This window comes from Cariama cristata, unplaced genomic scaffold (genome assembly GCF_000690535.1).
Source record: "Cariama cristata isolate BGI_N322 unplaced genomic scaffold, ASM69053v1 scaffold6921, whole genome shotgun sequence".
In the NCBI taxonomy this organism is placed as follows: Eukaryota; Metazoa; Chordata; class Aves; order Cariamiformes; family Cariamidae; genus Cariama; species Cariama cristata.
The window spans coordinates 3,975-21,776 of record NW_009600935.1 but is presented as its reverse complement, the minus strand read 5'-3'; the positions used below and the strand labels follow the sequence as shown (position 1 = coordinate 21,776).

The following is a 17,802-nucleotide window of genomic DNA, read 5'->3' as shown; positions in this document are numbered from 1 at the left end:
AAGATGTGCTGGAGGTCCATGTATCACCTGGTGGGCCAGTACAGCTGTAATCAGTGCTGGGAGGGCTGTCTTCAGAAATGAGCTTCTTTAGCCCACTTTCCCAATGTCTAAAAGGATTTCAAGGTGACTCTTGGCTCATGCAGAGATGCCAACCCCCCCACATATCGCATCCCCAAAGCTATCAGGGCAAGCATGAAGCTGCCAGCCTTGTCTCCACACCCCAAACCCCTGCCCCTGGAGGAGCTGGGAGCAGCACCCATTTTCCATTCCTTCTACTTCAACCCTTCCACTTGTCCCCAGCCGGGGCTGGAAATCCCCACCGCGACGCCTGGTTCAGATCACTTCATGGTACAAGCACACACAGTCGCAAGGCCGGCGTAGCTTGGTCGGTGTATCCCACCACATGACTTGTTGCCTTGGTTATATCCAAAAACAACCACTGTTGGACTGTTCTTGCAGCTTTTTTTTGGATGCAGCCCCAAGCATGGGGTGGAAGGACATAAGTCACCTTTTTTGACGCTGATTCTGCTGCACATATCCAGGGGCTTCCCAGAGCAAGTTCAGCCCTGGTTGGGGAATGGGGGGCAGCCCCTGCTCCACAAAAGACAAGGCAAGGACTTGGAGGGTGGTGGGATGTCCTCCCGCCCCGTCGTGACCTCCGGCACCCGTGAAGGCTGCTAAGATGCGGCTAAGAAGAGCACCCGCCGGAGGGGCTCGGAGGGGCTCGCCTGCCTGATGGGACCACAATGGGGGTCCTGTCTGGCCTCAGTGGCGCTGAACGGGGTCCTTCAGTGAGGAGTGTCACACTGCAGGAATTCTCCCACATCATGAGGAAAATATGCCTCTTCAGCCGGATGACGGCTGCTTGCTACAGCGGGAACCGCTAGCTGAGCAGTGCCTCCCCAGCACCAGTCCTCCGATGGCACCCATGGGTGTCCCCAGAGCAAAGGGTTTGGTGCCACAGCATCCCTGTGTCATCCTCCCTCGGTTGGGACTGGAGGTTCCCCATCATCTTCCTACCCGGTGGCTCTGGAGGGGTTTGAAACCAAATTATGCACGACGGCCACTTTCACTGGCGCGGTGATGGTGGTACCACCCGGTTGGGGCGGAGAGGCAACTGCATCGTACCTGGGAAGGCACGGCCCCAAACACGTCATCCCCACTCTCTCTTGAGACGGTTTCACAGCCCCACCCCTCTCAACGGCCTCTGTTTTGTTTTCCTTCTTTCAAACAAGAAAAGAAGAAGAAAAAAAAAACCCTACTGAAAAAAAAAAAAAAAGCAGTGCACCTATGCTTTTCGCTCTGTGGTTTGTGGTTCCAACCCAACAAAACAATTGGGCATAGCAACGTCTCCAAAACAGCCTTTACCTCCGTCACATGCCCGCCTTGCCCGAGTCCCCTTCAATGGCACTGTGGCACCAAAGGTCCCCAATTTCCCCCCACCGTGTTGGGAGACGGCAAAGCTCATCCCCACCGCTCCCTTGTTAGACCAAGCCCAACCGCCTCCTCCCCAGCTCTTGCCCAGACTGGTGCAGGTAGTCACACCACTGCGAAGTGCCGGCTTTGCACGGGTGGGAGGGCAGTGGTGGAGCTCGGATGGAAGCATCTCCAAAGAGCAGGCATAAAGAAAGCGGGGAAAGACCCAGAAAGCACCTTCCCTTGGGGAGCTACATGCTTTTGGCCACGCTTAGAGACCCGAGAGCAGCCAGGCGGGCTACTCTGGGCCAGTTCTGCTTTCCTGATGCATCTCCTCTGTTTCGAGGAAGAACAGGCTGAGAGGACTGGTCTCACTCCAGAGGCATCTGGCAAAGCACAAGGGGTTTCGTGAGCTTCCCATCTCCCCCTGAAGGTGGTCCTGCAGGCCAAGACCTCCAGCCCGTTGCTCAAAGGAGAGACAAAGCCACACTTGCTGCTTTGCCATCACCTCCCGGCTGCTGAGAAGTCACTGCCCGTGGCTGCAGCAGCTCTGGTGAGAGCTGAGCTGCCGTCACGCTTGGGTAGCGTTGCGTGGAGCTGATTTCACTGTCATTTGCACATGTCTGGCAGGTGGAGCAGGAGCCACTGAACCAGCCCCGAGAGCCCCACCCTCGAGCTCCCCACCTTTCGGAGGCGAAAAGGGCGGCTGAGCCCATGCAGGCTCTACACTGGAGGGTATGACCCAGAACGAGTGAGTTAACAACATCCCCTGCAGTGCACAGGGGACAGAGGTGCTTTTGTGATGGTTCTGATTGCTGGCACAGCTGAATGCATCTCCAAGTTCCCCTAACCCAAGATATAAATGCCTACGGATGCCCATACAGGCACGCTTCTCCAGAAGTGCAGGCAAGGAGGCGGGAAGGATGCTGATGTTTCTAGGACAGCTATTGCACAGACTCTGGATGTCAAGGACAGTCGGATCACTGGATCATGGTGGGAGAGGGGCCTGGCAGGCAGCTGCTGGTGGATTTTTGGATGTCGATGACCACAGCACATCTGGGGAGCTCGCTGGTGGAAGCTTCAGGCCTGCAGCATAGGCAACAAGAGGAGGGGAAGCAGCACACAAGCTCTCTTGAAAGAGACCCACTTTCTTTGGCACCCACTTGACTTTCTTGCAAAACAGCAGCTGCGTGCTTTCACTTCTGTGTCACAGATAAGCATCGCTCAGAAACGGAGGCTTGTCGAAGGCTTCAGGCTCTGCACTGCAGTCAATTCGGACAGGGCAGATGGGTTTAGCAGGCAAATTTGGGCCCTATCGACACGGTACTGTGAATGCTGATAGCAAGGATCAGGGTTGGATCTAGCCTGGGCAAAATCGTTTGGTAGACAGAAGCGCTCCTGGGCGCTGGGGTGAGATAGCATCTGCAAGAGGTGGCTATTCCCTGCACATCTTTTTTAAGGGCAGCATGATAATGAAGATAGCATCAATGTGTCATTAAGAGAGACATTCAGGTCATGTGTAATTTTAGCATTAACTCTTCAGGTGCTGAGATTGTCTATAAAGGCATCAGCAACTTCCTACCCAGGTCCATAAGAAAGGACAGTATCACAAATGCAAAACCAGCCCTGCAGATGAGGGATCAAGGTTTGGCATGCACTCACCTCACCTTTCTCATCCCTCTTTCCTCCCGTCGCCTCTCAAACACGAGGGGAATCGCTCTGCCCTGTCTGTTCAGCTATGTGGAGCAGCAGCTCGGCACATCACAGCTCTGGTGCTGCGGCAATGCAGACAACGCTGCGAGATGGAAAGCCCCGGCCTGCAGAGACGATGCCGAGGTCCTACGTACCACAAACAAACACCGTATCTTGGCTATAAACCCACACAGGTGCTTTGGGGCACTCAAGAAAAGCCGAAAACAATTCAGCCCTGAGTGGCTATCACCAACCGTAGGGGCAGAGGGAGGGTCTGAATCTCTGCTGGACCTGCATCCCCAGGAGGACAGCAGCACAAGTAGGTCAGCGTAGTGGAAAAATGAATATAGGGCAGAAAGGCCAAAGACCAATGCGGTCAGACCCACACCACTTGCCCTCTGCATGGGCTGCACGCTTCTCTGCTACAGATTATCCGCATTTATCCACGTGGCCTCAGGTCTCACGAGGGATGCCGGGGGCCATGGTACCCGTCCGAGGCAGCGGCTTGCAGGATCCAGCTATGGCACAGCCGCAGACAGGGTTGCAGGTGGCACGGAGGCAAAGCCAAGCTCGATTTAGCCCAGCTGGGCTCAGGTACAGAGGGGTCTAGACCCATGTGCCAGCATGCACCTAGCACAAGTTTCCCATGCCCACCAAACACTGCACTGCAGCATGAACGAGGACGTTTAAACTGAGCTCAGCTAAGCCAACGTGAGGTTAGCGTATCTGCCTGCAGAGAAGACGCATCCTGACACACCGCTTGCCTAAATTTAATAGGCGCATTCTGTCTCCGTTTCCTAGGCTATGTCAAAAAAAAAAATAAAGTCTGGCTTAATGTAAGACTCAAGCTGGCCAAGCTTTGAGAGAGCTGGGCCCAAAACCAGAGGTGTCCAGAGTTGGCCCTCCCTGCAGCTATGGAAACTAAAGTTCACCAACTCCTGAGCAATTATATTTCTCCTTCAAAAAAGATAAGAAAATTGCATCAACCTCTATCTGAGCAACCATGGCAACTTGTTAAATTAGGTCAAGATGTGGGGGCAGATAACGCAGCTTTGAAAAGCTGCTTGCGAGCTGGGTGAAGAACACATCAAACGCAAATGGAGCTTCCGCCAAAATGCACCTTTCTCACCAAAGCATGCGCCTCCTTGGGCAGATACCATCAGAGATCTGCCGCGGCTGCGATAAAGCACTGTGCCACCTCCCTGGGCCACTGGCAAACAGCCCCTTGGTAACAAAACCTGAACAATATTGTCAAGTTCTCTTAAAGTCAACCTAGAGAGCCCTGGAGATGAAGGATGTGAGCTCCCAGGCTTCACCCTTCCAGCCCTAGAAGGTGCACACCATGGCTTGCCTGTTGGGTGCTCCACTGGTTGGTGACTGGTGGTGGACGTGTGCTCCAGGCATCATCTGAGTGAGAAAGGGAAAGCAGGGGTCCTGGTCGCTTTGGGACCCTGGGCTGGTAATCCCCTGCTCTGCTCGTTTGGAGGCTCCACCTCCTCACCAGAGCTGCAAACAGAGCCCAGACTTCAAGTTCCTCTGCTCTAACTGCTAGACGGCACTTCCTCCCCCGAGTAAAGTAAAAGTAATGTAAAGCAAAGCAAAAAAAGAATGAACCTAGGAGTTCTGCCTGAGAGTCCCCACACTCATTGCTCAGCTGGCCCAAGAAAGAGGTCCAGCACTTCTCAGTGGCCAGCTTGGATTTTTTTTTTTATTTTTTTTTTTTTCAGAAATACACTAATACAAAACAGTTTTCAGAGTGCCACATCTCCTACCGTTCGTAATGCAACATGTTCTCACTTGCTCTCACTGTGACGTGCTTTCACAGCAACCTGGCTTCTCCTCGCACCCATGCTGGGCTCCCTTTGCACAGAAAACGTAAGGTGCTGACAGGTCAGCAGGCTTTAAAAAGGGACAGAGGACATCTCTGGAGTCACGTGCCTGCAAAGATCATCTGTCCAAAGATCGTTCCCAACGGTAAATGCAGGCTGTGGTGGTTTGAGGACTGAATTATTGCTTAGCAGCCTTCAGAGCAAGCAAGCAGTGCTCCAGCCCAAGGATTTCCAAGTGATTGCTGATTCTGGAAACCTCTGATTTTCCTCTTTAAAGTTTCTCAAGTGAAGCAATGCAAAAAAAAAAAAAAATAAAAAATCAGGCACTCCCACTTATTGATCACACTGAAATGCCTGGGCCAAGGGATTATCTTCCCGGCTCAAAACGGGGTTTGAAATGAGGCAAGGGAAAATGTTACGTAGCGCAAAGTGTTTGGAAGTGTGCTCTGGCACTGCATTAACCAAAGTCTCCCCTTCCTGGCGGCACAAGTCCAAGGACACTCTTTGGGGTGCTAATACTCCCTGGCAAAACACAGGGTCCAGCCACCGACTTCAGCTCCTCGCTTGCAGAGGGATCTGGGAACGCTGCCTCTCTATGGGGGTGGCTCTTTTCCATCAGCTACAGCAAACATGGAGAGAAACATCCAGCTTGGAAAATAAAGCTCCTACTTTTGCCAGTGCCTCAGTGCCTCAGTTTCCCCAGCTGTTAAAATGCAACCAACACTCCTGCCCAGATATTGGGTACCCAAAACACCTCCATGGGCTGCAGTGAAAGGCGTTATCAGGAGAAAACAGGAATAAAAAATTGTAAGTTGTTCTCACTGGTCTCTTTTTCTCAGGAACGTCAACTTCCGTGGCACGGCGGAGGACAGTGTCTCAGGGCACAGCCCCTCCTACAACTCATGCCTCTCCCCACCACATCCCCCAGCCGAAAACCATTCAGGAATAGCAGAGCACACTTTTATTTTGCATAGATTTGGTCGAAACGGGCTCATTCAGCAAGCAGGGCTGAGCTTTCTTTCTAGCTAAAGCTATAGCAACAAACCACTTCCTTTTTTACACATAGCTCCTAAAATTATCTCTTCACCTCTCCTCCCCTCCGCATCACTCCCCGCCTTACAAAAAACTAGATATCAGCCCTAAGATGAGCTCTGCGTGGGAGGAGATTTCAGGGACAGTCGCACCTCAGGATCTGCTCTGAAGTTTTTGATGATCTTTATCTGCACAAACTATTTCCACAGCTTGGCTCCTCCGGGCCACAGCTGCTACCAGCTGGGGCAGGAGAGATCAGTATGTACGAGGGAAAGGGGAACTGGCAGGAGGCCGCCCTGTGACTTTTACTTCGAGTACAGGGAAAAAACATGGCACAGAAGGTCTGGAAAGGATTATCTCAATTGTAGCTGGAAGCCCCATCCCACCAGGTTTCTCTCCAGGGAGATGCCAGATTGCTGGAGGGCTGTCATATAAAAAGCCGGAGTTTCTGTGGCCTATCGCCTTCTCATCTCTCCCAGCGCAGGGAATGGAAAATGTTTGGATCTGCTTTGCCACCATCCCATCCCTGCCTTGCATCAAGGTAAAGAGCAAAACCAAGTGCTTCCTCCACACCAAAAGGGGAGAAGATCATTTCACATCGCACACAGCCGTGCCAGAAATGCAGGGGAAACCACAAGCGAGTGGCCAGCACGTTGCGTAAAAGTGTCAGAGGGGGGAAACGTGGGCTTTCTACTACCTTGTGTTCTCAGCAATACAATCAGCCACCAGTTCCTACCAGACCCAACCAGGAGGCGTAAATGAAAACACAAGGCATCAAATGCCCTGCGCTCAGCCAGGTCCTACATCCTCCATGAGGTCTGGACTGCCCACACTTGAAGGACGTGCAGCCTTGGGGGCTGCGTCCTCCCAGGTCCGCCTGTGTCTGACCCGAGAGACACCCCAAAACCCCTCACTCGCAGACCGCTGAACCAGCAACACAGACGCTGGGCAACTCAGAGACCCTGAAGGCTCTGCCCTCCATCGATGGAGAGGTTCTACCCAAGACGTTCAGCAGAGAGGCGGTTTTCTGAGAAGCGTGACCCTACCTGTATAGCCAGCAAGGGCAGCAGCACGAATGCAAGGGCAGCAGCATGAATGACAGGCTTGTCCTTGTTCATATCGGCCCGATCTCGAACATAGTCCTTGAAGGTGCCCTTGGGTTTGTGGTTGGGCAGGGCGGCGGGGTAGTCCTCCGAGTCAAAGCTGTCGTAAGAGGGGACGCGCTGCAGGCTCTGGAAGGAGGACTGGCTGCTCCAGGACTGCGTCAGGCGGTCGCAGCTGTCGTAGCTCTCTATGCTTTCGAAGGAGTCCTGGCCACCCAGTTTACCTGGCCAGAAAAAAGGGCATGTGAGATGTGCCTGGCCAGCAGTGGGATGCTTTAGCTTGCCACGACCTGGAGAAGGATGTTTCGCCTCCCCGCTGCACAGGCAGAAGGCAACCAGGCAAATGTTGCTGTCCCATCATGTCTGATCTCCAAACAAACTCAAAAGTAAGGCCTGAAACTGGGGTACTTTTATTATCTTTGTAATTCAGAGCAGGGCTATCTAAGGCCCGGAGAAGTTCAGGCAGCAAAGCAAGGCAGAGTCAGAGGAAAAACTCAAAGTCCTGACTCTGTATGCGAGACCGATACCTGGGCTAACTGGAAACTGTCCTCTGTTTCAAAAAGGCAACGACAGAGAAATAATCCGCTTTAGACAGATATTCAAGGCTCCATTCAGGTGCCAGAACCTCTTGCTCTCGCTGCTGAAAGATATGGGTCTCCAGTAAGTCCCATATCGTATCTGTCAGCCCTATATAAATGCTGCTCAGGCATATTCAAGGGCAGTGGACACCCAGCTTCTTTACTTTTGATGTTGCCTGCAAAACTACACAGCAGCCTTTTATTGCCGTATGTTACAACCAGCTTCCACCCCCAAATCCCCAAACAGCAGCAGATTTGATGGAGGAGGAGAGCAAAGGGCTGAGAGCTCAAACAGCTATTTTTCCAGTTCTGGTAAGGTGAGCACAGCTGGGTTGTATCAAGGCTGCTCTCTGGGGTATTTTTAGTACAGACCAGAACATGAGAGGCCAGATCCTCAGCAGTGCTATGCTGATTTACACCCACTAGAGATAGCATAAGTATACCCTCTGTACTTAAAACAGAGAGCTAAAAAAGGATCCAAAGAACAAACTGAAATTGCTCTCTCTGATCTCCCTTACGCTGCCGATTGCTCAACATCTTTACTGACAAACTAAGAGCGTAACAGGATCATTCAAGTTCACTAATTTCCCAAACCGGGCTAAAAACAGCTGCTGGGATTGTGCAAGAACTCCTGGAGAAATTTCCACTGGCAGAGCGACCCGCAGCTTGGGCCCAGATAGTAAATCACAAGGGAACAGGAACGTGGCACACTCCCCCAAATATTTGTTGTGTTGTAGTTTGAAGAGCACTTGCCGCGAAAAGACTCAACTACCGTGGGCTGTGCCCTGATTGCTGGCCCAGAATCGTTTGAAGTTTGGATCCATTAACTTGATTCTGCTGGTAATATCCATGCTTCAAACTCATCTTATTTTTTCCTTTGCGTTTTTTTTTTTGAGACTTTCACAGAATGCACTTCAATCACTTCCTGAATCCTGCAAGGGGAAAATTAACACTGCTTTGTGCACATTCATTAATTGGCATAACCACTTCCTTGAGAAGTCCTGCGGCACAAGCTCATTTAGAAAAGGAACTAAAAATCTGCCAGATGAACAGCCACGGTGTCAGAGACATGCCTTGGGTCAATTCATTGAAAATTCAGCTAAATTTGACCTAGCTGCAAAAATCATGCCTTGCGCTTACTCAGGAGAAACACTTTCCAACCAGACACCCTCACTGATAAGGCAGAGTGAAACAATTCCCATGGGACCACAAAATTAACTCCTAAAGCCCACACAAAAGGCGACTGTCTGGAAAACCTTCGTCCTGAACTTCCCACTGCTGAAGCGCTTGGCTTTGCGGCAGACTAACCTCGTTAATACGTGGAAGGTAAAGATGTACCTAAATACAAATTAACTGGACTCTGCTTTACATTAAGGCTTCTTTATACCACTCTGGGAGGATTTATGCCACCCGAAGGCCCTTCTGCATGGCTGAAATGTAGCGTTAGCGCAAGCACGGCCGTAGTCTGTTGCATCTCCTCAACTGCAATCAGTCTGTTAAAGTGTTTGCTAACACCAGGGGCCCTTGGTCCCCAATGCTGAGTTAAGGGCTCTTTCTTCCCTCCCCTGGAGCCTTTTTAGGCTTGTCAGTGAGAACAGGCTCAAGGTACAATTGCAAAAGCATGCCTGAATCATTGCATTTCAATGAGAATTATTATGAAATCACCTATGTGAAAGAAAAGGTCAAGAAAAGGGAAAGACACTGATGAAAGACAGCCAAAAAAACAACCCCAGAAAGAGAAGCTTACCTAAAATTGTAACACTGCTGCCCTTTTGGCTCACTGTATTGTCCAAGACACCTCTCTAATATTAACACTCAGCCAGCAGCAGAAGCAGAGATAATAATACAAACAATAACTTTCCTGTCATTAGCTCTCCCAGCTTGGAAAAAGAATGAGAAAACTCAAAATGAGCTCCACTGAACAACACATATGCGATGCTGACCTGCAAAGCGGCTCGGGCATTCACAGGCAGCCAGCGCATCTTCAGGTCTCGGAGCTGGATGAATGGGTTTAAATGTTCAACATCAAACCTGGCTCACAGCAACACATAACTATAATGAATTTTAGGCATGGGGACACCTGGATTCTATTCAAGGTGCGATCGCAGGCAGGTCAGATCTCTTCCCTGTGCCTCAGGTTCCCTACCTGGAATCAGGAGATAATGATACCCCTTTGTAAGTGACTTTGAGCTCTATGGATTAAACTTTTGCTTTGAATATACACTGTGAGACAGATCCTCAGCCTTGCATTAAGCGATGTAATAACAAAGTAGTGAGGCATCTGGGCCCCATGTGTTCAGAATTTAATAATATTAATTGAAAAGGTATTTAGGCTTAGATCCTCAAAAGTGTTTAGGTGTTTAAATCCCATCACCTCAAACAGGAATCATGTACCTATAACTCTTTTGGAGATGTAGGGCTGTAGCACAAGGATTCAGGGTGTCCTTCAGCTCTGTCAATGACTCAATCCATGACATCTGCATCTCCTAACAAAAGCAGAGGGCTTGCGTTCATCAGAACAGATTCTCAGTTCAAGCAAGCAGCCATCAAAATCAATGGAGAAAATGGATAAAGACTTTGGATCACCAAGTGTAAAACCCTTCAGAGCCTTGGACAGTTAATTCCTGATGAGAACTTGTGAAGAATTTGTGAGGTTTTGCCTGGTCTCCTAGGAAAACGAGATTTATACAACTGCACAGCAGACTGCCCTCCCTAATAATCTTAAAGCCTGTTTCAACTTCAATCAAGTTTGACATTAAAGCACAGCACCAGAAACGCTACATTTTTGCAGTTGTAAAAACAGGCAGCAGAGTAAAGAAAGCCCTTCTTCATGTTTTCCCTGGAGAGAAAGGTAGGGAGGGCTCAAAGTCATCAGGGAACCCAACTGGGGGTTCAACCCCATAAGATATATATGTTGGGAAATGGCTTCGTTACTGGCATTGCACGGCTCCCTGATGGCCCTGGCATCCCCAAAGCACTGTCTCCTATAGAAGGGAAGGCAGCACTTATGTTGATATAGGTAGAACAGCAAGAACCCAGGTAAACGTTGCAAGATATCCAACTTTACCTCGACTGGTACGTCCCATGCACATGTTATCTGGCGTTACCACTTCTTGCTTGATCGTGAAGTAGTCTGTCTGCAGGGAGTCCGTCTGCACTGGGTCACGGAGGATGACCGAGGCATAGTCGCTCTCGTACTTGAGGGACAGGAGCTCTTCTGAGCTGATAGGATGGAGGGTCTGGTAGGACTCTGTGATGAAGCTGGGCTCAGAGAATTCGGAGGGAGGCACGCACTGTGCGTGCTCGATGCCATAACCTGTCGGCAGAACGGGAGCGTCAGAAAGCAACCCAAATACAAAAAGCTCAAAGAAACCGGAGCGTTGCTCGCTCTCCCTCCAGTCTCCCACAGCCCAGTGACTTTTGAGGTCTACAGTGCAAGAGGAGACTGCCTTCGGATACAAAACACCTGGCACAATTGGGCACTGATTTTGAGTACAGTTTCTAAAAGCTACAGAGAGATAGTATCTTATAATTGCAGCAATTTAAAAATATAAGACATCCTTAATAGTCATCAATGTGCATTACGCCAAACTCCTCTCTCAAGCAAGCTGCTAGTGGGAAAAAGCTGGAAAATCATAAAGAGTGTAGTCTCAGCAAAGGAGATATAGGGCAAAGAAGTTTCACTTATGACTGTAATAGATGAGTCACTTCCACAGTCACCTCTCCTCACTAGCCAGAGCCTGGAATCCCAATTCAGGTGAGCTGGGGTTTTTTGCTGGTTCATGAAATACATCACAGATTTCAAATGCCCTTAAAGAACATCTCCAAACCAACGGCAATGGGAAGTGCAGGAGTCCAGATTGATGACTCATCCCTTTCCTTGCTAGGCTCCTACCTAGCAATCCAGAACTAAGCCTTCTTCCCCCGTTCCCTCCCTTTTTTAATAAGTTTTTTAAAATTCCCAATGTTCTGGAGCGTTAAGTGGCTTTTCAGGTCTGCTGAGCTACAGCTTTAAACAAATACTGCTTGCAGTCAGATTATGGCATCTCAAGGCAGTTACCAAAAAATACAGATGGCTTCTAAATAAACTCAAAACTCTAGGAAAGGCAAAATTACACACTTTGCACGCTCTGCCACGACAGAGCAACAACTGCCTGGTGCAGTCCTCATGGGATGCAGACAAATCTCTCATCGGTGGCACTTTCATGCCTGGAAACACTAGAATGATACTGGTAATTGAGACTTACTAATGAAGTAGTCTGAAGTATAGCGGGATTCTGGATATGTTGTATTCACTCCATTTGCTGGGTACGGTTTTACCTCTTCTGCAAAGAGGAAAGGAAGGAAATGTCACATGTCCATAGGCATATCGTGCTTCGCAAGACTTGCTGTAATACAGAGAGGTCTGAACTTCCTAAAATGCTCCTCTCTGGGTTAAACTGGGACGTTCAAAGGAAGAGAACTGAGTTAGGAGCCGAAATCCCACTGAAACAAGTGCTTGATGCACTTGGGTTCCTTTGGGAATTCTTGCTGCAGGCCTGCCCAAATTTAAACAAAACAAAACCAAGCAAAACAGCAACAACTTTCTCAATCAGAGGCTCCAGGTGGTTCTGAAATACGAGTTGCATAATTTCCTTGCTTGCCTTAATTTTTGTCGTCTTTCATTCTCTTGAGGATTGCTTATTGTGCTTACATGTATAAGCTCGTGAAAAAACTCCACCATACAAGGACAGCTGTTTTCCTGAAAAAGCCCTTATTTTTAGACCAGCAGTAGGTGTGTGCAAGTGAGTGGGTAACGCATACCAAAACCAGCTCCTACAACCCCAAATTAATGCTAATTCCCAGCCTACACAGCACCTTTCACCTTGCACCTGATGCAGGCAGAAGATCCCATGCTTAAAAAAGTTTTGCTGCACCGTCCATCACCCAACTCGCACCTGATGCAGGCAGAAGATCCCATGCTCAAAAAAGTTTTGCCGCACCGTCCATCACCCAACTGCTGATACAGACTTCACCACGTATACATGGGCAGCACGCAAAATTTTAGCCTTTCTATAGGCATAATTCACTGAGAAAAAGCACGTATCACATCGATGCATAGATTCTCCGCTTCCCATTGCTTTTTCCAAGCACTTTGGTACTCCTGGGCTTGGCGCTGGATTTGCTTTCCCATATAAAAGCCACATTGCTCCTACCCTGACCAGTTTTTCCATTAACACCTTACTCATTCCAGCACAGTACGTGGGCAGAGATACCGGCACGGGAGATTTTATTTTCTCTGCAGAGGGTAACCAAAATAAAAAACACACAGACAACTCCGGGTTATGTTTATTTCTGCTGAGGTTAAAGAGAAGCAAACCGAAGATAATGCACGTTCGCTTGCAAAGAGCCTAATTTTGGCCCTCTCTCCTGGGGATTGCAGGGTGGAAAATATTCTCTAACAAAAGGAGGTTTTGTGCAAACAGAGAGACCTAATGAGAAATGCTCTTTTCGTCTCCCCACGGTGTCTGCCAAGGGGCAGGGTGGGTGACCACAGAGAAAGACAGCAACCTTCAGCTATGCTTACAGTCAAGTGGAGGGCACTGCTGACTGCTGGTAACTGAAGAAGTTATTTTAGGAAGAAATTTGGAAAAATATGCCTGAAAATACCCAAATCCATGCAGGGAAAAGTTGCCCATCTGCTGCCGTTTTTAAACTCTGAGCACCCTGCGGTACATGAGTCACTCTGAAAGCGTTCACAAGGGAGGCATGTTAGCTGAAGGGACAGCAAGGTCACAGCCTGTCCCAGCACGACCCGATGCTGGCGGTCACACCGCTATAGGTAAAGCCAAACATTTTGGGGTTAACCACCACTCCCAGCATCAACACCCTCAAGTGATGATGGTGGGTGGGTGGAGAAGATGGAAGAGATGGGGACAGGCAAGTTGGACCCTTGACGCCATGGTTGAGCCTGGAGAAACCTCGATCTCTTCACGCTCTGCATCCCCAGGTGTGAAGTGGAGACAACCATCTCCTCTTGTGCGGGGAGAGATGTGGCAGGGACAATTTTGCATGTTACATTTGTACAGCACCAGCGCAACAGAACCCAGATCTCGTCAGGGGTTTGGAGATCTACTACGAGCAATATGAGTCCCATGACTTACAGGGAACAGAAATTAGACCTTGGGGTGAGTCTGGTTATGTATTGGAAGCTCTTCTTAGTTACCCTCCAAATACTTCACAGATACTGCCCTTCTGAGAAATGTGTTGAGAACCCACCACAGAAGCTAAGGCTCAGATAGCATACACAAGAAGTGACAAAGTCACCAGTAAAACTGACCACAGAATGGAGATTTGTTGGCTCCCAGGGTTACACTAACAGTGTTGAGACAAAGAAATTCAGTTTTATTCTTTTTCTTCCTTTTGGAGGAAAAGCTGCAACAGGCACAAAGATTTCCAGCTTCTTTGTAAAAGCTCCTCTCTATCTCAGACCCTTTGCATCCTCATGGCTGCAGCATCTGCACACCCACGTGTGTCAATGCTATAAGGAAACGTGATCCCTACTTTACCGCGAAACTACAGCACCAAGTTCATCCCCATGCCTTGAGAAACCTGCAGGAAGGAGCTGCAAACCCAATTCTGATGCTTCAGTCAGTACCTGCAGCACATGGCACCCCTCTCCAGTGGGTTACAGCACAAACATATGAAGAAGGGTTGTGGAAAGATTTAGATTTAGATGAGATATTAGGAAGAAATTCTTCATCATGAGGGTGGTGAGGCACTGGAAGAGGTTGCCCAGAGAAGCTGTGGATGCCCCATCCCTGGAAGTGTTCAAGGCCAGGTTGGATGGGGCTGTGAGCAACCTGATGGTGGAAGGTGTCCCTGCCCATGGCAGGGGGGTTGGAACAAGATGATCTTTAAGGTTCCTTCCAACCAAACCATTCTAGGGTTCAACGAAGGTAGAGCTGCGTTACAAGCAATGGCTTACAGCAAGGAGAAATTGGACTGACCACAACGTTTTGCTTTGTTTGGTTAAACTGCTTGCTGTTGATATAAGCACTCAATAAAAATTATGCAAAATGAGAACAGAACAGACGCAAAGAGCAGAAAAACAGCCTGTCATACACAGACCCTGGGAAGAGCCGTGTTTACCTTTTGCAAACCACAGGTAGCAGTAAAATTAGTAATCAGCAATTAACATCCATTTGTCAATGGTTTCCTGGAAGGCATAACTTTGCTCCCCCTCCCCTTCCTGCCACCACTACAGGTCCGCTGACAAGCACGCAGGGTTGGTATGACATCGCAAGGGATATTCCCGGAAAGCAAACAGCTCTGCACAAAAAGGAGCTAGAGAAAGAGTCCAGACTTGATGCTGCTCCTGCCTGTGGCTCAGTTAAAGGTGTTAAGCTCTTCACCTGCTCTTTAGAAACCATCCCAGGTTAAGTGCTGCTTGGGCACCCAGACACTATGAAAATCAACACCTAAAATCAATGTGTGTCCCCCCCCAGTCAATGACAATTAATGCCCTTGAATGCTGTCATGCAGGGTCTGGCAGAGATGGCTTCTCCTGGGGGGGCACAGCCGCTCTTAACAAAATGGCATTATACCTTTTGGGACATGAAACAGCTTCCAATCGCAACTGGGAAATAAGGGTGGGATTTTGGTGGTATTGTTGTACCCAGTTCTCCCGGAGGAAGTAGTAAAATTCACAACGGGAGCTGAACGAGCCGAGGAAGAATGCTTTGGAAAATCCCACCGTCGTTTCCAGGCAGGCATAGCGTCCCAGCCCGCTCTGGATTCCTGCCAAGCAGCAGGCACAAACACTCTTCCTCTTTCAAGCAGTGCCAGGATTTGCATTGCCCACTACCGGTTGGGATGGCCTTTTGAAATCCTACTGGAAAGTTGGGCTTTGAAAGCTGCTTTTACTGAGATTAAAGCCCAAGGTGAACACCTCATTGCGAAGCCAAACTGTGAGACAAGGTCTTTGGAAAGGCCCAAAATCAGGCTAGCCGGGGTGACGTGAGCCATTCACCCTGAAGACTCCAGGACTCACCTTTCTGCAAGATCTCCAGATGTTCCCAAAGGATCTCTCCCACAAAGTCAGGCGCTAGCTCCAGGAAGCACTCCTTGCCCAGGGCACAGAGGGCAGCTCCGTTCATGCAAAACTTTTGGAAATCGACTTCCTTCAGGCTAAACTCATTCACTGCCCACATCACCCAGTCCCGCACGTGCGTCTCCGTCCACTGCTGGGGATCTGCAACAAGGGAGTGTAGAAGAGATCCATTAAGGAGCAACCAGAAGCCATTTCCTCAGGAAAACAGGACACAAAAGGTGCTACGGCTGCACTGCAGTTGCACAACCTCCTCCCATAGAGCTTGGCAGCCCACTGGCATAAGGGTAAAACGTGGTGGAGGAACACCGTACCTACAGTTTGGATGCAGACATATTTCATACCAGGAATGAGCTTTGGATTTGTTTGGGACTTTAAAAAATCCCACCAGTTCTGTGACTCCTTCTCCCACCCATTTCTCCATTTTGCTTGGTTTCTCCCTGTCATCAGCCTCTGGTAAAAGGTTCCTGCCACTTCTCCGTATAGCGGAGATGACTTGCAAAGAGAAGTCGTGGAGCTGCCTCCAAAGGTGCAGGTCCCCAAAGCTGCAAGAGCAGTCATTCAGCAGAAGTTAGCAGGACAGACAGGCACGATCTGTCAGACAGGTGTAGTTTGCAAGTGGTACTGAAAGGTTTCACCTGTCTGTCCAGATTTTTCCACCTGAAACTGCCAAGAAACTAGGCAATACAAAAGGGATGGCAGATGTGGAGAAGGGCAGCCTGGCAGAAGAACACAATCTCTGTGGCCACCACGGTTGCTCACTGGGAAACCATGTCTTACCTTTGGGGATTCCCAGCCGCTGTTGCTCTTTTGCGAAGCCACTGAAGGTGGCTTTCAGTGCCTGAGACATCATTTCTTTGCTGCTGGGAGTTAATAAAGGCACATCCGCACATTCCATGTCTGAAAGAAGCAGGAGAGAAAAATGGCCATAAGGACACGGGACTGGGAAACATGATAAAGGAGTCGTGCTGGCCATTGAATTGTCAGAAAAACAGAGAAATCTTTTTTTTCCTCTGAAACTTTCACACTTAGACCCTCTAGCCCTACACCTAAACCCTGCAAGTCCATGAGCAGGCTTCTTAAATACAAGAAAAAGAATCTTGTGATTATAATAAGCCTGTACTTAAAGGGCATAAACAAGCCATGTCTGGTAAGCAAGGTTACATGGTGCACATGGTCTCCCTACAAGCCAACTGTGAATGCGCTGCTGGAAATTTGACGGCGATATCAAAGACCTTTCCAGATATCAGCCTGCTGGGCTTCATCACCCCAGGTGGCTTCTGGAGCCTGGGAGATAGCTGAGCAGCTCCAGACACCCAAGAAGGTAAACAGTCCCACACCAGGGTGAACAAGAAAGCAGGGAGAAAAGCATCTCTGAATTACCGCTCCACCTCTGGGCATCCTGGTCCAAAGAAAAGCAAAAGGAAAAAATTAATTTTAAAGAATCATGAGCAATCCTGGAAAAAGTAGGCTGAGGAAGGATGAAGAACCAGCAGAAACCCCGTTCAAGGAGGGATGGAAAACAAAGAGCTGGAAAATCCCACATTAGCACAGAGTGACATCACGCATAGCCCATAGTACGGAGCGACGCAATTTGGGGTGAGTCACTGAACAATGCTCAGCCACCCCCATGGGAGAGAGCGGGGCCAAGCCAAGAGCCGGCCTTGGAGTAAGTCCTGATGAGAAGCAAAGCTCTTCCTTTCTTTCTTTTTTTTTTTTTCTTTTTCTGATTTATTTGGAAGGAGGCAGATATTTGCAGCCAGAGTGTGTCATAAACAAAAGCAACCATTTAAAAAAAAAAAACCCTCGATCTGAATAAAGGTTTGACTCTTTTTCATACATTTTAAGCGTTCCTGAAAAACACCTTTCACAGAGAAGGAAAGCCCCATACAACCACCATCTCAAACGACTGAATTTTATCGGTCTATCATGTAAATGTTCCACCTGAGGCAGGTTTAGCACTGTAGCCTATTGGAAATTTTTCAGTGAAAACTGTTCTCGGTGGAAAAACGACAACATGAGCAAACTCTTTTGGTGTTTTCATGAATGTCTGGATATAGACA

At 49.0% G+C, this 17,802-nt stretch overlaps 1 protein-coding gene across 1 annotated transcript in view; it reads right to left on the bottom strand.

The window, feature by feature from the left end:
- The window catches only part of ETS1 (v-ets avian erythroblastosis virus E26 oncogene homolog 1), a gene marked incomplete at its 5' end in the record, with an annotated part of 20,365 nt that extends 3,684 nt beyond the window's left edge, over positions 1 to 16,681 (bottom strand). Inside the window, 6 exon segments of the mRNA XM_009710227.1 lie at positions 6,869 to 6,878; positions 7,043 to 7,296; positions 10,718 to 10,966; positions 11,898 to 11,975; positions 15,683 to 15,883; positions 16,520 to 16,681. Coding sequence (XP_009708529.1) covers positions 6,869 to 6,878; positions 7,043 to 7,296; positions 10,718 to 10,966; positions 11,898 to 11,975; positions 15,683 to 15,883; positions 16,520 to 16,681 — 954 coding nt within the window.
- Positions 16,682 to 17,802: the final 1,121 nt, after the last annotated feature.